Below are 21,393 nucleotides of genomic sequence, written 5' to 3' on the forward strand. Positions count from 1 at the left end.
TGGCCGTTGGCGCGGCCGTTGCCCCGCGCGCGGGCCACGAGGGGCCTCGTGCCGCGGAGCGGGAGCCCCTCGCCGGGCGCTCTGGCGGCAGGAGGCGGCGGGCGGCCCCAGAACCCCCCGGAGGCCGCGTCCGGAGCGGCCCGGAGGCTGCACCGCTGCAGGACTGACCTCGCCGCGGGCCGGCACCGGGAGCGGGGGCCGCTGGCCCCGGTTCCCTTCCGGGGGCGGTGCCGCGGGCGGAGGCCCCCAGCCGGGCTGCAGGGGAAGCGCCCGCCCCTGCCGCCCCCGGCGCGGTAAGATGGCGGCCGCGGCTCAGGCGCTGAGCGGCTCCGGCCTGCTGCTGGCCGCCGCCGCCCTCGCCCTGCTGGCCGTGGCCATCGGCACCGACTCCTGGTACGAGACGGATGCGCGGCGGCACCGTGAGCGCTGCCGCGGCTTCGGCCACAAGCGCAGCGACCCGCCCGGTTCCATGTCGGCGCCCAGCTCGCACCTGCCGCTCCGCGCCCGGCCCCCGCGGGCCCTGCTGCCCGGGCGACCCCCGGCCCCCGCCCCGGCCGCCGCCGCCGCCGCTCTGGACTCGCACTGCGGCCGCCGCTTCAACTCCACCGTCTCGGGGCTCTGGAGGCGCTGCCACCGCGCGGGCTACGAGCCGGACAGCGAGGAGCTCATCCGGAAAGGTGCGGCAACGGGCGGGTGGCCCCGGCCCCGGCCCCGGCCCGGCGGGGAGGCGGCCGCCTGCCGCCGCTGTCCGTGGTGCTGAGCGCGGCTGCCGGGGCCCCGGGGCCGCGGGTGGGGCCGCGGGTGCGGCGGCTGCGGCGCGAAGGGGCTGGCGGCGGGCGCGGCCCCGCACAGCCCCCGTGGCCCCGGGTGCCTCTGCCGGGCGGGAGGCGGCGAGCGCGGCCCTGACCCGATCCCGGTCTCGCGTGCGTCTCCCTGCCGGCTTAAAATGGTGCAGTGCTGGGTGGGACCGCGTCCTCGGAGAGCCCCTCTGCGGCCCGGCGCGGGGCCTGGCCCGCCAGCAAGGTGTCGGTGGGCATTGCCCGAACCCTGACACCCTCTTGGTATTGAGCGCTGAGAAACATACGGTGTCGTTTATGGCTCTGTGGTGTTTGTGGCAAGGGGAAAGGGACCTGTTGTTCCTGTGCTAGCATGGGGGGTTCTCGTTGCTGCAGTGCACTGCCCAGCCTTCATGGTGGCAGCTGTCACTCAGGGCTCTAGGGGTTACAGGAGCCAAAGCTGTGGGTCTTCTGCTGTTGTGGTATGTGGTACAAAACCAAGCAGTTCACCAAGTATGAACAAAATTCCTGGACTGGTTGGTATAATGTGGGTTGGTCCGTTAAGTCATAATAAATGACATATAAACCAAGCTTAGGGTAAGAAATGCCATGTATGGTTAATGATAAACAACAGGACTTACTGTTCCAGCAGGTACATATTAGCACAGGGAGAGTAGGAGTTGGGAGAAGTGCTTCCATTGAGGCACAAAATGGAAATGCTATCTTAAGAAAGTGGGAGCAGTTCTTCAGCGTGGCTTCCAACTGTGATGCCAGTCCTGCACAGCAGAGGATGGATAGACTGGCACTGTGAAGCTTAGCTCGTCTTTGTCCATTCTTTCCGATGCACAGCAGTGATTCTTAGAAACTAGTGCTGTGTAATTAGCTTGTTTCTCTATTTAATCTCCTAGGATCCATTTTATGCGTTTTTATTTCCACATTGATCTCATTTCACTAAAAGGCAGCTCATTAATTTCTTTCTATTAATTGTGCCTGTTATCTAAACTATTTTTTTTTCCTTCATATCAAGCCAAGTGCTTTCAGCTCCCATTGAGATTAGCAAAAGTTGGGGGAAAGGAAGAACACTAGCTTGATCCTCAACACGTCTGTTTCTGAGGTATTTTCCCAACACTACAATGGTCAGAGAGGCTAGAGTCTGCATCCTGCATGCACAAGGGCGTTACAGGGTGGTGAATGGTATTCCTAAGGGTCTGGTGTGTAAAGCTGGAGGGACTCTAAATCCAAAAGGTTTTCCTTCTACTTCCTTTTTTCCTTCAGCTGTTCTAATAAAAGAGCTTGCCTTTCCTACAAGCCTTGCTTCTCTCCTATTCTTTGCCTATTAGGTCTGCAGTTGCTTCTGTAAAGATTTATGTGTCATCTTACAGAGGGAAATTATTAATAATAGTTCTTGTAGAGTCAGATCTTTAAATAGATATGACTCTCTTCTTATCCCTTCCCCTGACCTGCTTTACTAGCAGCCTTTCCTTGTTCCCGCTGTGTCTATCTTTTCTCTGACAACTGTGATTAAGCAGCCTTTTCCAGCCAACGGTCAGGTGTGGCTGTGGCTGAGCTGTTCTCTCAAGCACGATACTGGATCTGGGGCTTCCGAAAAGAAAAAAATGGGTGGTTTTTTTCCTAGTGGGGGTTGAAGATCACTACTGTGCACCTCTGAAGGTCCTGCTTTCTCCTCGTTTTGCAGTAACTTTTCAGCTAGCTCTTTGGTGATGTGTGATGCCAGCTTATACTCCTGATAATCTTTAAGCTAGAGGTTTTCATAGGCTTTTAGCAACAGGTGAGTACATTTGTGTGTGTGTGTGTGTGTGCACAAATCCTGTGGTAATTTTGGTTTGGGTTTATACTCTCCATTTTTCTAGTACCTCTGGAATAAGGTTTCTTTTCTTTCTGGGTTCTCTTGAATTCTGAATAAATGACTGAGTGCCTAAGTACCCTTATCCATTTAAATAATTCTGTGGATTTCTGTCTTGTATTTATCTATTGGTATTAATACAAAGCAATTCTGTGGAAACTTTCATACTTGAGTGTTTTAGCTGATGATGCCTATACATGCCTACGTTTATATATCTAAAATATATATATTTTTAAAATATAAAATGTATTCACTTAATATATTTGAAAGGAAAAAGAGTCAAAAAATGTAGTGCAAAACTGAGAAGTGGGAAATGTTAAAATGTAAGAGAGGAATGATGTGTGGGATTTTTCTTAAAATGCAAACTCCCTATTTTGGACCTGTGAAAAAATAGATGGTTTCATTTTAAAAATACAGTTAGGAAGGCCAAAGAAGAAGTAATATACAAAGGAAATGAGGAAAATGGAGATTAGCAGTCAGTAAAAGATAACAGCCGAAAACCTGAAACACTTGGTGGGGAAACTAAAAGGATCTATGTGTGTGTAGGGAGGGACTCTCTGAGTGTAAGAACTTGAGCATTGTACATAATCTTGTAGAGCCTGTGCTACATGGAGTACACACTGGGTAACTGGTGCTTCCACAAAAACCTTTTGCGTGGAGAACTTACATAGTGGAGTCCTGCAGGGATTTATTATATGCTGTTTAGTTGTCTTCGCTGTTAATAGGAAAAAAGCGTTGCTTACAAAGTGGTGACAGTAGAAAATGTTTAATTAGGAAAGAACCGTTGTAATAGGTTGCTTTGGATAACTTGATGGGTTCATTTGAACAACATGCTTTTTAACACCAGTAAATTGAAAGAATTAAGAAAAGGTTCATCACTGTTCATAAACTAGGGATTTTACTGCTTTTCAAGCTTTCTTTGAGAGAAATCTGGGGTGGGACTGGTATGTCTTCCGTCTACCGGGCAGAAATGAATTCATAGTACCATGATGTAGCTGAGAAAGAGAGAAGAATGACTGGATGATTAAGCAGAGGAACACAACAGTTTGTGGCAGTAACGAGGCCCTTGAGAGAAAACTGCTCAGGCCTGGTGTCTGTACTTCCCATCCTTTCCAACTAATGATTAATTGGAAGAGTTATAGGAATGACTGTGGTCTGTAGAGCATCTGTTATAGCGGCATATTTCATAAACTCAACCTGTTTGGTCATGGCCAGTGGTAAGTATGATCTGTCAGGAAATACGATCTTTAAAGGAAGGTTGATTTATCAGACCTAGTGGCCTTTGGGTGGCAGTGTGGACAGAGTGATACCATAGCTGTGATGCACTCCATAATCCTGGGCAGAAATGGCAGGGAGCTTGAGTGACCACTTGGTCCTGGGGCACGAGGAGGGCCAGACCTCATGTGGTAGCTCAGTGTTAACTGCCCGTGGCTGCTCCCTGGCCTTGCTCACGGTGAGGAGAGGGGCTCTCCAGCTCTTGTGAGAGCCAAAGTGCTCTAAGATATGATCGGGCCAGGTAGCAGCACTGCAAAGGAGAGCCCCCTCCATTTCCTCCGTCTAACGCTGGCACACAGGCAGTACAGAGAAGAAAACCCACATATTTCAAAGTCAGAGAGAGATGAAAACTAAACTGAGAGAAAGCCAGGGTGTGCTGAGCCCAGGATTACAAACTGAATGTGTCACAGCAGACCTGGGTCTGGGTTTCCAGGTGTCTCGGCAGCTTGGGGACAAGGGGCATGTGCTCTGTCCAGGTATCTGGAGGTCCAAAAATTCTTTCTAGCCAACATCCTCTGATCTTTCCCAGCCTTTGTGTTGAGTCAGGAGAAAGGACTCATCCAGGGACACTCAGGTGTAGTGCCCTAAGGGTTGTGAGAGGGTATGGGAAGGGGACCTGTCTGCACTTGCAATCCTGAGGGGAAAAGAAAAAAAACCCCAACACATCGAAGACAAGGTGTGAGAAGCAGTGTTGGTGGGAGAGCACAGGCATGTAGCTCGACTGTGAAAGTGTCAGTGTGACACTGCTGGATGTAGTTCATTGCTGCTTATGTTTGTTTTTTTAATCAAGAAAATCTCACATGCAGTGCAGCTTTCATAGTGGTCTTTTCATGTCCCTAAGAAATACTAGGATCAGCCTGGCTGTGTAACCTTTTTCTTGTACACATGCTTTATGACACAATGACATGAGCTAATGACATAAGCACCTGCCCTCTTCTGTCCTATTCTCAACTTACTCATGTGCCAAAAAAGAAAACACTTACTTGTTGTTCACCACATGACTTGATCCTATTCAAGCCCTTGCGTGAAGACAAGTTTTTAATTTTGGCAGGCTTTCTTATGGTGCTGGTCTAAGCATGTTATAAACAAAAAATCACTTTGCCAGCAGGTTTCTGAAATGGAGGGCAGGATGCTGTCCCTATTTTATAGCCTGCGATTTAAGGTATGCAGGGGCTTAGGACAAAGGACTTACTGGAGTACCTTAGAAATACCTTTGACTACATGATAACTTTGAGACTGAAAACCTGATTTTGATTTTTTTATTTTCTTTTTTCTTGATTACTTAGAGAACAAGATGTTATATCGCTGTAAATGTAGCCCTGTGGAGTGGCTATACTTGAGTGCGTAGTGCAAAATAGACTTGGAGATTCAGTCAGAAAATGGGAAGCAAGAACTAGTGACTGCAGATGCAAAATTTGGCTGCTGAGGATCACCTGGGTGCATGTTATAATTTTCTGGGAGAAAGTGGGTAGGTATTCATCTGAGAGAGCATCCTCACTGATTCCTCAATCCCCTAACTCTCTTGCCTACCTGTTTCAGCTTTTCTAGCAGACCTACAGAGAGAGGCCTCCCTTGCTTTGCCTGTGGTAGCTCGCACCGGAACAGGTCCAGCCTGTGTTCTCAGAGAACTGGGAATCTTGCTGGAAAAATCACTTGTGATGGTGTGACCAAAGACTGTCACCAAGCCCATGCATTAGAGTTCAGCACTGAGCATAAACCCTAAAATTCGCTAACTTCCAAGCAATTTCTTCATTTTGCAAACTTGCTGTTTTAATATAATTTTATGTGCTATCAACATAAAATTAGTACTTTGAATTCTGGGGAAGAAAGGATTAGAAGTAAAATTTTTAAACTAATATTTGAAAACTTCTGAATAACCAGAGTTGTATAAGAAGGTGGAGATGTTTTACTTGTAGTCTACATGTGGACTCTTACAATAATGCAGAGCAAAGATTTTCTCAGTGACATTTTAGCTGAGGATTCTGTAGCTTTGATCATAAGGGATATAAGTCTCTAGTCTTTGATTTTTTTTTTTTCTTTAATGAAAGAGCTATAAAAGTAGTAATCCTTGCTCTTATATGAAATACTGCTTCATATATAGTATTTTTATAATTAGTGTATAAGTGCATAGGTACAGGTGCATAGACATATGCTACCTATATAGGTAGGTGCATAGACCTTACTTTTAATTAATCCAGTGCATTGTAATCTAAAATCTGATGTTCTTAGTTTGTACCATAGATGTATTTCTCAACAATACATGTAAATCATGTCAATATCGAAATTTAATTCAGTCAACAGCTACAGGTAAAATTTAATTAAGTACTGTGCTATGCTGTATATGGCCTAAGATCCTAATTCAGATGTTTACAGCGGTTTTGCAGATGAAGTGGCATCCTCTGTTACTGGGTTATCTGGCTGGTCCATTTACTTGGGTAGCACTACAGACCTTGTAGTAGTAGGGGCCCACTTGAAATGCTTTGCTGCTCAGTGGCTCAGTGGAACTCTAGCTTTGAGTTTTCCCCTTTTGGGGTGTGTTCTTTGCACATCTGGCTTGTTCCACTCAGTAATGAATGTTACTGTTTTGTTAATGTGGGGAAATTCAGATCCCCCTTCCCTCCCTGGCCTGATGGCTGGAATTGGCCAGGCCTCTTGATCTTGGGAAGTGGGGCCTTCCTCTTTGCAGGTCCTTGCAGGAATCAGGTCGGTACAGTCCCAGTCAACGTTGTTAGAGGACAAAATCATGCTTTCTATTGCTGCGGGAGCATCACAAAGCCCATTTCTTCTCTGGGGTTTTCTAGTGTCTTTTGCAAAGCTGGTAACTGAGGCTGCAGCTCCCTGCTAGTGATTGTTCACCAGCTTAATTAGCTCAATGGCGAACTGATTGTTCATGAACAGTTCTTCTGCCCCAGCAATCAAATAGCGGTAAGGACCCTTAGCCACTGTTTAAGGGCTGTTTAACTTCTTTAACTGTTTAGCTTTTTTACCTTTTTGGCCCTTTTCTTCCACCCTGCCATACACATTTATTTTCCATCTTTAAGGGCAAGGCACCTTCCTCCCCCTCCACCCCTAGTAACTTCTCTGTTACTGGTCGTTTTCTAAACTAAAAATCTTCTCAAGAGGAGTGTGCATGTAGGTTCATATTTGCACCTAGGGTACACTTTTCTTTAAGCTATAATGGAAACAAGCCTAGTTGGGTACTACTGTTCAGCGAAAGTAAAGCAAAGAGCCTATGACTGCTGGAGTGAATTCAGACTTGTCTCCCATGCAGTTCACTTCCCGGCATTCATTCAAAATTATCAGTGATTGAACTCTCCTCTTAGAGACAAAGCAGTCGTGTTGGTACTCAGCCACATTCTTCTCTCCTCAGCCATCCCAAAGAGATTGTACCACTCTAGGAAGCTTCTGGAGCTGCTTTTGGTGACTGTCATTACTGTTTACCTTCAGCTGTTCTTTCCTGCCTGCCTGGATCAACACCTTGCTTTCTCTTTGCAGGTGTTTCTTTGTAGCAAGGCTCCCTCCCCTCCTAATTTCCAAAGCCTTTGTAGTAAACAGAAATCTGTTGTTTGTTTGTTTGGTTTTTTTACATGTGCTCTGTCACTGAACTAAGGCTTTCCCTGTGTGACCTTTGCTGGGTCAGCTAACTCAGCAAGTGCAAGGCACAGGGGTTTCATGCTGTTTCACACTGATGTCTCTTTTACAGGAGTTATTCAGCGCTGCACTGCTGTGAAGTACCACTACACCTCCAGCTCTCTGCCTCGCAACTTACCCATCAACATCACAAACACCATCCGGCAGGATGAGTGGCATGCACTGCGTAAGTAACCTGAAGCAGCATACAAGACTGGATTACTTCGTGCCTTAATGCAATGCCAAGTGAGGGCTCTGAATCAGCTAGCTGTCACTGGGCTCTAAGCATAAATAGAGGAAGGGCAAGCAGCTGACCATATAATTGGAAGGGGACATGAGACTGGAGGGGCTTAAGCAGTGAATCCAGGAATACAGCCATGTCTCTAGTGTGTTGCAAGGTGTAATTGTATTCTGGATCTGAGGACAGACAATTCCTAGCTGGCTTACAGCAAAGTTGCTCCATCATTGTGTAGTCTGTATAAATCTTGTTGTATTTTTCTGTGTGCACCCCAGTGACCTGATGCAGCTCCCTGGCAATGAGCTCTCTTTAGGGAACATCTCAGTTTGTCTCTGCAACCTCCTGTTACCAGCTCCTGGCCCACAAGCTGCCTTATGCCCAAGTCTTTCTCATACAGATGACTGACCTGTAGCCTGTCACTGAGAATGATTTGATCAGTTTTTTAGGCTCCTGCTTCTCTCTGTGTTTGTTTTCTGGTTCTATTGTCTCATATAATTCTGCCTAGCCCCTGTCATGTGAGCCTCAGTGCTGAGGAATTCCAGCTGGAGACTGAACTAGGAAGAGACAAGAACAACACTTGTATTGTGGATGACAAATTGCTGTTCATATTGTTGGTACCCAAGTTGGGGTTTTTTTAGTGCTTGTTACTGGATTTGTTTCCATCATACTCTATTGATTTGCTCTCTGCTTCTGTCCTCCTGCTATTCCTCTTTTCAGTTCACACTACCTGCGTTCCATGTGCTAGTCCTTTACTTCTCCTCAGTGTCCCCTCTCACTTCTTTTACTTGTATTTTCAGCAGACACTCATCCAACAAACTTCATCCCAAAGAAACACACCGCATTACAAAAAAAAAAATAAAGCCCCCTTGCATTAGTAACATTCACTATTTGTTGCCATATTCATAGTGCACCCCTTCTGTCCCATGCTGGGGAGAATTTGGCCAGTATTCCTCTTCATCAGGACAGAAATGCTTTCCAGTTGTACAGTGCCCAGCAGAAGAGAGTCAAGTAAGCGGGATTCCCTCAGTTTCAGTATAATGGGCAAACTGTCTACCTCAAAGAAGCTACAGGAGTTGTCCTTGGGTGAAGTATAAACTTCAGAACCAGCAAATCTGAATCTGTCTGGACTACCCCAGGCTGTCCTGTCTGGCTGCTGCCATCTTCACATCTTCTTTCTTGCTTTTCTCCTTTCTCTTTCCTCAGATCTGCGGAGGATGACAGCTGGCTTCATTGGCATGGCAGTCTCCATCATCCTGTTTGGGTGGATCATTGGTGTGTTGGGCTGCTGCAAACAGCAGGAGCTCATGCAGTATGTGGCTGGGCTGCTCTTCCTAATGGGAGGTGAGAGCCTTTCGCTTCTACTCCTGAAGTCACCACAGTCAGAATTGCTGGCTGGGAAAGTGCTCTTAAAAGTCAAGTCAGCCCACAGCAAACACATGAAGCAGTTCCTTAGCACAGCAAACCATCAGCACAGCGCAGTTACTAGTTCCAGCACTGGGCAGGACCTGTGCTTGCATGGGTACCTGCATGTTTCTGAGTAGACCCAGCTGTATGTAAGTGAGCCTTCTGCTCTGGAGAGCTGGTGTGTAGCCGTAAGGACCATGTGCACAGTGAGCACAGTCCTCTTGCCTGCTCTGAGTGTGTGGAGCCTGCAGCTCCTGTCAGACAGCTCAGCTCAGTTTTCCCTAAGGAATCTTAACAAACAGACAAACAAAAATCAATATAAAGTACCTTGCTGCTGCTCAAAGATGCCCACATCTTTGGGTAACAATGAAGTCCAAACCCAGCTAAGCCTGGACAGCACTGGCCCAGGGGTAAGGACATGAGCTCACTGCTTGCCAGGGGTGTTACATCTATTCTTCCTGGCTAGGAGCAGACTTCCTGCATGGCCAAAGGTTCTTCTGAACTTTGATTGTTCAGCTCAAAAATGGGCTCAAAAATTCAGCTTTGAAAGGGGCATAGCAGCAACAAATGCACCAAAATCATGAGCTACTGAGATGTTCCAAGGATGAGGACTCTCAAATTGCAAGCAGTAATAGAGAACTTTCAAGTATGAAAAATGAGGCTCTACTTAAAAGCCAGAGGCCCTGTCAGCCCTGGAGGCCCAATGTCAGCATCCGTAATGGCTGCAAGCAAGGAACTTGGTGGTGTACGGCATCTGTATCAAACAGCTAGGTATGGCACTGGTTTGGTGCCACTTTGTGAGGCAGGGATTTTCCCTTGCTGTAAGTAACCCTTCTCAAGGAGTTTTTTTGGAGAGCTACACAGAAAACCACCCTGCTGACATGGTGTGATGCTTGAAAGGCTGGAAGTTAGGCTTGTGCTGACCTTGATCATCTTACATGCTGCTTAACTGCAGTTTCCTTTGGGAATGGGTTTATTTTATCACACAGCAATGAGAGAGGTAAGTACTGTAAGTGGAACAGGCAGACTGGGTCCCCTTTGAGTGCTTCTGCACTTACTGTGATGGGCATACTGTCAGCAGTAAGAGCTGTCACTAGTATTTAGAGACAGATCCAGAGCTGGGGAAAATGACCACCTTGACCTTGAGTCTAGTGTACTAGTGTATATTAGACAGAGTGCCTTGTGTTACAAGTTTCTTCAGCTTTTTTGCTGCTCTACATAGGTGCTTAGGGAATGTGTAGCAGGATGACAAAGACCTGGACACTTTCTGTAGGCCTAGGCTACACCTGGTGGGAGTCTGATGTTTCTCATAGAAACTAAACAGTGCTGTACGCAGCTGAAGCCCAGGGCTTCAGCTAGTTACAGGAGACTGCCCAAGTACTGTCTGGAACATGATGACATTAGTCATTGAAAATAAATAAAGTCTCAGGAGAATCGAAGCATGATGAACTAAAAATGATGGAGTTTGAAATACCAAGAAGGAACTAAGGCAATATTGGTTATTTGTGAAGTGAGGTATCCTGTAATCCTACACAGCTTGCCTTTTTTTTCTTTTTCTTTTCTCTCCCCTGCCTTGCAAGAAGAGTGACTGGTAGGACTAAAAAAAAAAAAAAAAAAAAATTAATTCTTGATTTTGAAAATTCCTGACTTTGAAAATACATAGGGAAAAACCCGAAGAAACCAGAGCATAATTAACCTGTCTGAGGGCAGTGTAGAACCCTCTTGCTTTTTTCCTGCAGGTACATGCTGTATCATCTCACTCTGCACATGCGTAGCTGGGATCAATTTTGAGTTATCTCGCTATCCTCGCTACGTCTATGGGCTGCCAGAGGACATCAGTCATGGTTATGGCTGGTCCATGTTCTGTGCCTGGGGAGGCCTGGGCCTCACCCTGCTGGCTGGGTTCCTCTGCACGTTGGCCCCATCACTCAACACTTCTCGGGCATCTGTACAAAAACCCAGACAAGAAAATGGGGCTGTGTGACCTCGGCGGGAGCAAGGAGAGACTCTGGAAAGCGCAGCCTGGGCAGAGCTGTGGGTTAACACCAGGAAGAGGTGGTGTGTCAGCGTGTGGAGAGCAGTGCCATAGCTGTCAAAATACCAGCCCGTGGGATGCTGCTACAGCCTCGTCATGGACACAGACACTGCAAGTAACTCCAGGTTTGAATTATTGGCAATTTGCTCATTGATGATTTAAGGGGGACAGTTCTTTTGATTTGTTTTTCTTCTGTTTACAAGGGATTAAGTCCAAGGCTGTATCTTTTTTTGTGCTGTTTTTTGAACTGTACCTCCATGGTCCTGTTATTGTCCAGTTGTAAGGGATGTTTACGCACCAACTCTATTGCTGCAGGTCTGTGTAACTCAGACCCAAATTAGGGCAAGGAGCTATGTGAAGTTGGCTTGAACACTTTTGCAACAGGTGTGTCTAGTGTTGGCTCGGGCCATCATTTCCCAAAAGAACCTTGATCTAAGCTGAGGTTTAGGCCAAAGAATTAGCCCGTTCTTAGTATTAATTTATTTCAATCAGAAATCTGTGCTATTCCATGCTGTGGTATCAGCTACTTACTCACCATGAAAGCCGTTTCCAAAAGGAGCCAGCTGTAACTGAGCAGCAAGACTCAAAAAATCTCTTACTGGCTTTAGGAAAGGAGGGGAAAGTTTTCCTCAGCTTCTTACACAGGTAAGGTTACTCATTTGGCTAACTAACATACCCTTGTTTTAATGGGGAGATGTATGCAACATGCAGCTTGTAACTATTCCACTAGAGGCCAGGGTGTATTTCTGAAAGTAAGTCATAGTTTGAGCTGCTGGGATCAACTTTCACCCCCCCAACACTGTGTGGGTGCAACTCCTGTTCTGTGAAAGGAGATGAGTAATTCTTCCCAAGCTCAAATAGCAGTACTGCTAAAATAGCAGATGTACAGCCCCCTCGAATATTAACGTCCAAAGGAACCGCAATGTATTTTCCTCAGGAACGCGTGGCTTCTGCTCACTTCACCCCTTTCTAACGTCAAATGCCCCCCGAGCATGGCGTGTCAAGAACACATGTGCTCCGCTGGAACAAGCTCCCTCTCCAAAATGAGCAGTAAGGACCAGTGCAAGTACTAGGGCTAACTCAGGAACATCAGCCAAAGTACTCTGGGGTGCATTTTTCTTTCTTTTTTTTTTTTTCTTCCCTCACATCCCTACCCCTCTCCGAAGTGTCCAAAAACTGCACAGGTAAAGATGAGATGGCCAGCATTTGGAGATGTTTACATTGTATTTAAAATACAATACAGTGGCATGTAAGATACTTAATGCTAAAGTCAGTGTATTTATGGAAAGTGTAATTTTTAAATGGAAGTTGTAATTCTCAACTGGCATTAAAAGTATTGAAAGACTTCCTCAGTAGATGAAACCTGGAATTCTTTCTGACTAATTACCAGACTGTTTCACCAGAGAGCTCATTTACATATCAGCAATGGTGTTAAAGCTTCCAGAGTTAAGTTTAAATGACAAAGTTAAAACATCATTCCTGTGTGAATAGTGTTCGCTTCTCTCTTGCAAAATGTGTATTAGTTCAAAGTTTCAAAGACTGTAACAAAGCTGTCCAGTCTGTTCACTGGCTGCACATACAAAACCAGGGGATGCTGTCTGAGCTGCCGTTCATCAATTTCCAAGTATACTCTGTTGGTCCTACTCCAGAAGTAGCACAGCAGGATTTAATCCAGTTCTAGTGGGAGGACGCTCCAAAGACAACATGATGGGCACTGTGCACAGGAGGTTCTCACCTTCCTTTTTGCAGATGTAGAATCACCAAGCAAGGGTGACAGCCCCAACACATCATGGATTTGTTTTTAGAGGGGAAAAAATGCTTTATTTTTTCCAGACAGAAAGTGGTACAGTCCAGTCTAGTCCTGTCCTCTGCCAAGGCCACAACCTTGACTAGGCAGAGATCAGGCATAGTACTGCAGATTGGCTTTTTTCTTTGCTTGAACCTCCAGGATTCCTTCCATGTAGTCCTCGTGGGTGAGCTCTGTAGCTCCACGGCGGAGGGCAATCATCCCCTGCCCAACAAGACAGTATTTAGAGAGGCCATGTGAGCACCACATCATATCAAAGCAATTACTCCATGCTGGCACGCTGTGGAAAGCTAGCTTTCCTATTTCCCTCCCATCAGCGTTGGCTGCTGCGGAGGAATACTTACCGCTTCAACGCACACAGCCTTGCACTGGGCTCCATTGAAATCATCTGTGCAGCGAGCCAGTTCCTCATAGTTCACATCAGGGCTGATATGAATGGGAAAGGGGAGTGGGGAAAAGTGAGAACATGTACCAAATAGAAGCAGCAAGGTATGGAGCTTTCTTAAAACCCAACAGTGAGTGCTCAACAAGAGAGCACCTACCACCCCACAGCCCTGAGGTACCACCAAAAGTGACAAACAGCCCCAAAAGGCCATGTCTCTTCCATACCTGACATTCATCTTGCGTGAATGGATCTGCATAATTCTGGCTCTGGCCTCCTCATTAGGCATTGGGAACTCAATCTTGCGATCTAATCGTCCAGAGCGGAGCAAAGCTGGGTCCAAGATATCAACCCGGTTGGTGGCAGCAATCACCTAAGTAGAAGTAGGGTCATCAGTCAGGCACCTGGAAGGCAGGCCTCTCCTCCCTAAGGATCCACCAAGCTTCTTCCCTTGGGCATTGTTTTCCATCCCCTGCTACAGCACCCTGGACCTCAGCAGCACTCTGTTAGATCCCAACCTTGACTTGTGTGTTGGGCTGGAAACCATCAAGTTGATTCAGCAGCTCCAGCATGGTCCTCTGCACCTCCCGATCACCAGCCTTCTCACTGTCAAACCTGAGGAGGAAACAAGGATAAAACTATCAGTGTGAACCTGACCACACTGCCCCTGGTTTTAATCACATAAAAAGACAGAATGACTGTGGTTCACACTCCCTGGCCAAGGTCTTCCGAATCCCTCCTTGAAACTACAGGAAGTCCTGTGCTGATGAGGACTGCAACTAGAATCACTGTCAGCAGCAGCTGATTTTTTACTGTCCTTGGAGCTGAAGGGGGCTAATGTTGTCCAGGCCCAAGTAGTAAATGAAGGTGAATATTTCCCTGTGCCTGATGCAGTGATCAGAAAATGGTTTTGTACAGCAGGAGGCCATCAGATAGATTCCAAGTCTCATGAACTTCGCTCATGAGCCCAAGGATTGTGGCAGCTGCTATCTGTCCATGACTGGCTTTATGCTCTGCTTCTGAATAGGCCATGCTTTAAGCTAGGCTGTCCTCACATATACGGGCAAAGGGGGCTGCTAAGCAGCTCCTAAGAGCTTCACAACATGGCCTACACCTCACCTTTTAGTGCCAATGGCATCCAGTTCGTCAATAAAGATGATGGAAGGAGCTTTTTCCTTGGCTAGAGCAAAAGCATCACGTACCAGCTTAGCTCCATCACCAATGAACATCTGCACAAGTTGTGGACCCGCAAGCTTCAGGAACGTAGCCTGAGAAATGAAAGAGAATTCTATGCCTTATTTCTCAACAGGGTCAGCTCTAAGTATTACAAGAAGCCCTTAATTAAAACAAACAAGCAAACAAGAAAATCCCAGCCTTTGTAACACCAGTTTGTATGTATGACCCCTCTCCCCTTGGAGGTGTTCTTTTGCTTTTCAGGTACTATTCTACAGCAGCACACACTCTGAAAGGTTCCTTTTACCTTGGTCTGGGCAGCACATGCTCGAGCTAAAAGTGTCTTCCCCGTTCCTGGAGGCCCGTACATAAGGACTCCTTTGGGCGGCTGTATACCCAAGTTTTCAAATTTCTCCTTATGATTCATTGGCAGGACAATGGCCTCCACGAGCTACCACAAAAGAAAAATATTAATACAAAAACCCATTCCCCTCCACAGATCCAGACTGCCTGCTTCAAGCTGAGGTTCAGGGACTGTTGTCCACAGCCACACCAGAAACTAAACATAAAGTATCACCTCTTGTATTTGTTTATCCAGCCCCCCAATGTCACTGTACTGCTCTGTGGGTCTCTCATCCACCTCCATGGCTTTCACCCGTGAATCATACTCAGTAGGTAGCGTCTCCAGGATCAAGTAAGAGTCTTTGTTCACCCCCTGTAAACACAAGTCCTTTGCTTTTAACAGGCCCTTCAGACAGCAATTAATAAACATGCGATCAAAGATGATTCACTAGACCTCAAGGATGCAGGAATAACCAGCTTTGACACTGGCACTCATCAGATCACCACAGCTTGGCACAGTGGACAATGCCACAGCCAACCTGTCACATTTTAAAAAAAGAGGGGTCCAATTTACTTATGATGCAAAAGATTGGTTTTAGAAAGCTTACTAGGTGATACCTAGATTTTCAGCACCTGATTGTATACATGAAGAACACACACCCCAAAGTACTTTTCTATACTACAAATACAACTGAACTCCTAATATCTTTTCATTAAAATTTTAGTACAGAAATGGTCTTAGAGAAATCTGGATAGATTTGTCTCCTTTCTAAAGGGCAAGACATACGCAATTTTCTGGCCAACGTAGCATCGTATCTTAACAGCCACAACAGCATCACTCACCACTAGGTCTCCAGGCTTCAACTTCTCAGCATCAACCAACCCAATAACAGGCAGGAAATAAGTCTGTGGAAAAGAAATCAAAGCAAGCAAAACCAGCCATACTAGAAGGTCCTTATCAGCACTCCTCACACCTAGCTGGGCACATGGGACTTACCTGACGTGTAGAGGTTTTGATCACAGCACACTTGCCCTTTCTCTGGGAATCCAGGTCAATGTTTGCTCCATCCTCCTCCTGGTCATTGGGGTCAACATCCAGCAGCTGAAAACCAGAGCAAGAGACTTCACGACAATGTAACCAGGCTAGCAGAATGACGCCAGGATTAATGCATCTAAATTACATGCAGTAGGAGAAATAAAACTTCCCACCACCCATCAGCAGTAGAATCCTGAAAGCATTAAAGTCCTCCTATAAAAATTAATTTCTTTCTTTCCTCATGAAGCAGCACACAACAGCACATAGAAACACACTACAAAGTTCAGAACAAAGTAGTAGCTAATGGCACTGATTTCTCCTCCTATTACTGCAGCTCACATTAAGCCTTAAGTTCATTATGTTTTAAAACACTAGTACAAACCACGCCTCTTTTTTAAAAAAACAGAAAACTATCAGCATTTTTTTGGCCTATCAGCAGAATTACTGAATTAAAAAGAGAACGTGATGTAGTAACAGAGCCACTGCTTTTCATTACTGCAGGTTTCAGAAAGCACGCACCAAATTTCACATGCCCAAGTCTACACTAAGCGAGGCTGTGTCACCCTCTGATGGCTGTTACATACAGATGAACAGTAGCCAACATGTAAGGAACAACCCAGAGAGGAAGCGGGCAAGTGATGTGCACTTCTAGGTCACCGACAAAACCAACAGAAAAACCTGAAAGTCTTGGCTCTGGGAGGATCAGTAGTTTGAGAATACACCATGTCTCAAATACCTGCCGAGTTGCCCTGCCCTTCTCCCTCCCAATATACACTGCACACACTTTCTCACATTGCTGCAGGGAAGTGCACCACTCTCACCTCGATCACGTTAGAGACAAGGTATGGCAGGGTTTTGTTCACTTTGATCTTCTCACTGTTCTCTTTGATCTTGTCTTTCATAGCCTGAAGCTCATGGGTCACTCTCAGTACCTCACTCTTCATGATCTGGATTCAGTATGCAGAAAGAGATAGGAATAACATCAGAAGACTAAGGCAAGATAAAATTCATACGTTATTCCAAAAGTAAAAGAGTTGTAAAAATTAAGTCTGAGGAAACAGTGGGTATAAAGGAAAATATAATATAAAAAGAGGAAAAGCCAGCAAATTTAGCTAAAATTGGTTAGGAATCATTGGAGGCCATTCTAGTGTCCAACTAATCAATATCCCTAAGTCATTTGTTCACTGTGTCACTGAGTAACCTTAACCTAATCAATGCATCAGCTTACAGGGTTGCAGTATGGCCTAGATAAGGACATGACCTAGATAAGGCAACTGTGTTTTGGTTTTCATTTTTTAATATATACAGATACACAGGTAACTAGATATGTAAACACACACGCACATCTGTATGCATACACATACACACACCTATTTTAAAGTTATATTTTGCTGGGTTTAAGGAAGAATTGTGTGCTGGAACACTGAAGCAATGACATGCAATAGCATAGGAACAAACAGCCAGAAAAACTTTAAACTGGAAGTATCACAGTACAGAACCAAAGTCAATTGAAAGTAAGAACAGGGAATGGCAGAACTGAGGCTTGTGCCTACTGGAAGCAGCAGGACTAGCAGCACCTTTGCGAAGAGATGTACTGCCACGGCTTCCAGTGGAACAAAGAGAAAGACGGGTGCCATTTTTATGAAGTTGTTCTGTTCTACAAGACCACGCATATCAAGAAAGACATATGAGAAAAAAATATATCAACTGCCTCTGTAGTGAAAAAATACTCTTTGGTCTCTCAAACATTCAACACTGCAGCAGTACACAGTATTTGTTCCCTACAAAGATAGCTGGGTCCTTTGGAAAACAGTGGAACTCACAGGACAACTCAGGTTGAGAGGGACCTCAAGGGGTCTCTAGTTCAACCTCTTGCTCAAAGCAGGGTCAGCTGTAGGCTCCCACTAGGTTGCTCAGGGATTTCTTTGCCCAACCGAATCTTGAAAACTTCCAAGGACAGAAACTATACAATTTCTCTGGAACAACCTGTTCCACAGTCTGACTGCCCTCACAGTGACAAGGTCATCTTCATACCCCTGTGGAGCCTCTCATTTTTTCAATTTACGACTAGTAATTTATGGTTTGAATTAACCTTAGCCTAGGCTTCAGGCAAGATATAAAACCTTTCTATAAACAAAAAAAAGAAACAAACCAAACATACATGACAGAAAGCTCAAATTCCTACATCTTTATAGAATTTTAACTTTTCTGGTGCTTTTACTACTACTTTGGTCAACAGCTCAATGTCTGGAGATCAGCGATGAGTGGTGTCCCTCAGGGGTCCGTACTGGGACCAGGACTGTTCAATGTCTTCATCAGTGATGTAGACAGTGGGATCAAGTACACCCTCAGCAAATTTGCAGATGACACCAAGCTGAGCGGTGCAGTTGACATGCTTGAGGGACAGGAGGCCATCCAGAGGGACCTGGACCAGCTCGAGAAGTGGGTCTGTGTGAGCTTCATGAGGTTCAACAAGGCCCAGTGCAAGGTCCTGCACCTGGGTCAGGGCATCCCCTGCTACCCATACAGGCTGGAGGATGAAGGGATTGAGAGCAGCCCTGCTGAGAAAGACCTGAGGGTACTGGTGGATGAAAAGCTGGATGTGAGCCGGCAGTGTAGACTCGCAACCCAGAAAGCCAACTGTACCCCAGTCGGTCTGCTGCGTCCCAATCAGGGGAGGTGATAATGCCCTTCTGCTCTGGTGAGACTCCACCTGCAGGGCTGGTCCACCTCTGGAGCCCTCAATTCAGGAAAGCCACGGACCTGTTGGAGCGGGTCTGGAGGAGGCTACAAAAATGATCAGAGGGCTGGAGCACTTCTCCTGCGAGGGCAGGCTGAGGCAGTTGGGGTTGCTCAGCCTGGAGAAAAGCAAGCTCCAGAGAGACCTTATTGCAGCCTTTCAAGACTTAAAGGGGGCTTGTGTGAAAGATGGGGACAAGACTTTTTAGCAGGGCCTGTTATCGACAGGACAAGAGGTAATGGCTTTAAACTAAAAGAGTGTAGATTCATACTAGATATAAGGAAGAAATTTTTTACGATGAAGGTGGTGAAGCACTGGCACAGGTTGCCCAGAGAAGTGGCAGCTGCCCCATCCCTGGAAAGGTCAGGTTGGGTGGGACTCTGAGCAACCTGATGTAGTTGAAGATGTCCCTGCTCATTGCAGGGGGTTGGACTAGGTGACCTTTAAAGGTCCCTTCCAACCCAAACTATTCTATGGTTCCGCTACCTGTAAGGGAAAACACCTATCAGAAGTTCTGTACTCACCATCCAACAGTAAGTACATTTATACCTCAGACTAACACATCCCATACAGGTGTTTCTCAGTACTGTCTGGCTGACACCCGCATATGTTTTCCTCCCTTTCCTGGTCCGTGACGCAGCTTGAAAACACAGTTTGTGATCCCTGCTGAACCGACTGTAGCACCAAATGGTTTCAAGAAAACTGGTTAGACCTGAATTAGCTTGCACGATTCTGTTTCATGGAGAAATCCACCCTTCTCTAAAAAACTGTCTTTTTAAAACACTCTGCACCCAAACAGAATACTGTGCTGTAACACATACTTATTCCCAGGACAGAACTATTACAGGAGCCAATACAGAATCTGTTACACAAAAATGCAAACAATTTAGAAATTTGATTTAATAAACACAGTCTGGGAAATATTCAAGGAAAATTGCGCGAAGGGAGGGTGCCAATAAACATTTCTCAATTATGATGCTTTTACTATTAAACAGAGAAGACTTCTTTTACTCTTTACTGTATTCAACAATTTAAAAATAAGACACACTTATTTTTGTTATCTTTAAAGAATAAGAAAGTATGTTAATAACAGAATTATGTGCGGAGCCTGAAGCAGCAGGATGAAGTTGCTCTGTAGAATTTACAAAATAATTTCTCTCAATATTGCTAACATCAGGCATTGAGACAAACTTCTACTGAAGTTGTAAGTGCTCTTTTCTCTGATATGGGTCTATCTTAGGACAGGTCTACCCAGGTCTGTCCTCTTTAACAACTTAACGAATGACCCAGAAAAGAGGATGGAGTGCACTCTCACCGTGCTTGAAACCAAACTGGGGGGGCACTGCCTCCATGCTCAAGGGCAAGGCTGCTGCTCAAAGGGTCCTTGGGAGACCAGAGGCATACAGAAACCTTACAAAATTCAGGGACAAATGCAAAACCCTACGTCCGGGAAGGAAGAGCACCTTGCAATGACACAGGCTGGCAACTGGCTGGCTAAGGACCAGTCCTGTGGACAGAGACCCAGGAGTCTCCACGGACAACAGAGTGAACAGGAAGCAGCAACACGCCCTGGAAGCAAGGGTGGTAAAAGGCATCCCAGGCTGTACTAACAGCAGCGTATATGGAACAAAGCGATCAGCCCCCCTTACTCAACACTTGTTAGGTCCTACCTAGAGCACCCTGTCCGGTTTTGTGCCCATACAGCAAAGAGATGGATGAACCGGGCTGAGCTCGGCACGGCCCCCCCGCCGGTCAGGGGCTGGAGCGCGGGCGCTGTGGGACGCAGTGAGGGCTGCGGGTAGGAAGGGAGTGAGAAGGCAGAAGGTGACGCTTGAGGCAGCGCACGGTGGGCGGACAGACAAAGGCCGACACCAGAGAGGTTCAGCCCGCACGTCAAGCAAATCCGTCCGGCCCGTGCCACGGACGCGGAGCAACCCGTGGCTTTAGAGGCTTTCGAGATCCAACCAGATACAGCCCTGCGCAGCCCGGGTGCCCTGCTTTGAGCAGGTCAGACCAGAGACCTTCTCGAGCCCCCTCCTACCCGAATGACCCGATGATCTGCCCGACCCGGGCCGCGGCAGAGCCTGCCCCCTCCCCGTGCCCGGGGCCGCTGGACCTTCGGGAGCCAGGGCTCTGCACGGCGGCCGCCCCTGCGGCTGCCGCGGCCCTCGCTCCTTCTGCGTTCCCCCCGCCTCTCGCTACTCAAGCTACCGTTCCCGATCTAGCGAGCTGCACCTTACGCCCGTCACCGAGCGCCAGCAACGCCCCGCTCCCGGCCCCGCTCCCGGCCCCCCGCGCTACCTTGATCTCGCTGTCGAGGAGGCGCGTGCGCTGCACGATCTCCTCCGTGGACATCTTGAGCACCTCCTCGCCGACGCCATCCTGCGGGGGCACAACGGCAGCGTCACCCTCGGCCCGACCCCGGCCCCGCCGCCGCACCCCCGCGCCCGCCAGCGGCCCCCGGCCCGCGGCCCCTCACCTCCGACTCATCCCACACCGATGCCATCTTTACGACAGCGCGGCGGGCTGCGGGCGGCAGATTCCGCGCTGCGCGGCCCCGGGCGCAGGGCGGGAGGCAGCGGGACAGGCGGCTGGGGCGGCCCCGCGGCCCCTCTTCTTCTCCGTCTCGGCACCCGCCGCCCCTCGGCCCCCGCCGCCCCGAGCGCGGCCCCGCGGCTCTGCCGAATCTGC

General features: G+C 47.3%; 2 protein-coding genes across 2 annotated transcripts; one reads left to right on the forward strand and one right to left on the reverse strand.

Moving 5' to 3' along the window:
- Window positions 1-244: 244 nt before the first annotated feature.
- On the forward strand, window positions 245-12,568 carry LOC121091203 (transmembrane protein 178B-like). The gene is made up of 4 exons (XM_040600591.1): window positions 245-677; window positions 7,619-7,732; window positions 8,987-9,124; window positions 10,927-12,568. The coding sequence occupies exons 1-4, from the start codon at window positions 299-301 to the stop codon at window positions 11,169-11,171; spliced, it is 876 nt and encodes a 291-aa protein (XP_040456525.1). The 5' UTR covers window positions 245-298; the 3' UTR covers window positions 11,172-12,568.
- A 448-nt stretch (window positions 12,569-13,016) lies between these two features.
- PSMC3 (proteasome 26S subunit, ATPase 3) lies at window positions 13,017-21,293 on the reverse strand. The gene is made up of 12 exons (XM_040600589.1): window positions 21,182-21,293; window positions 21,004-21,084; window positions 16,784-16,909; window positions 15,924-16,028; window positions 15,770-15,832; window positions 15,162-15,299; window positions 14,892-15,035; window positions 14,531-14,679; window positions 13,930-14,026; window positions 13,639-13,784; window positions 13,374-13,455; window positions 13,017-13,233 (listed from the first exon to the last, which is right to left on the reverse strand). Exons 1-12 carry the CDS (start codon window positions 21,206-21,208, stop codon window positions 13,123-13,125), a joined length of 1,269 nt encoding a protein of 422 aa, XP_040456523.1. The 5' UTR covers window positions 21,209-21,293; the 3' UTR covers window positions 13,017-13,122.
- Window positions 21,294-21,393: the final 100 nt, after the last annotated feature.

This window comes from Falco naumanni, chromosome 7 (genome assembly GCF_017639655.2).
Source record: "Falco naumanni isolate bFalNau1 chromosome 7, bFalNau1.pat, whole genome shotgun sequence".
NCBI lineage: Eukaryota > Metazoa > Chordata > Aves > Falconiformes > Falconidae > Falco > Falco naumanni.

What these genes read in the sequence shown, in the direction of transcription:
- LOC121091203 (XM_040600591.1), top strand. Translation starts at nt 299, where the DNA reads ATGGCGGCCGCGGCTCAGGCGCTGAGCGGCTCCGGCCTGCTGCTGGCC. An exon ending in CGAGGAGCTCATCCGGAAAG is followed by an intron (nt 678 to 7,618) that starts GTGCGGCAACGG and finishes TCTCTTTTACAG; the next exon opens with GAGTTATTCAGCGCTGCACT. An exon ending in GCTGCTCTTCCTAATGGGAG is followed by an intron (nt 9,125 to 10,926) that starts GTGAGAGCCTTT and finishes TTTTTCCTGCAG; the next exon opens with GTACATGCTGTATCATCTCA.
- PSMC3 (XM_040600589.1), bottom strand. Translation starts at nt 21,208, where the DNA reads ATGGCATCGGTGTGGGATGAGTCGGAG. An exon ending in CGGTGTGGGATGAGTCGGAG is followed by an intron (nt 21,085 to 21,181) that starts GTGAGGGGCCGC and finishes GTGCCCCCGCAG; the next exon opens with GATGGCGTCGGCGAGGAGGT. An exon ending in CATGTGCTGCCCAGACCAAG is followed by an intron (nt 14,680 to 14,891) that starts GTAAAAGGAACC and finishes TTCATTTCTCAG; the next exon opens with GCTACGTTCCTGAAGCTTGC.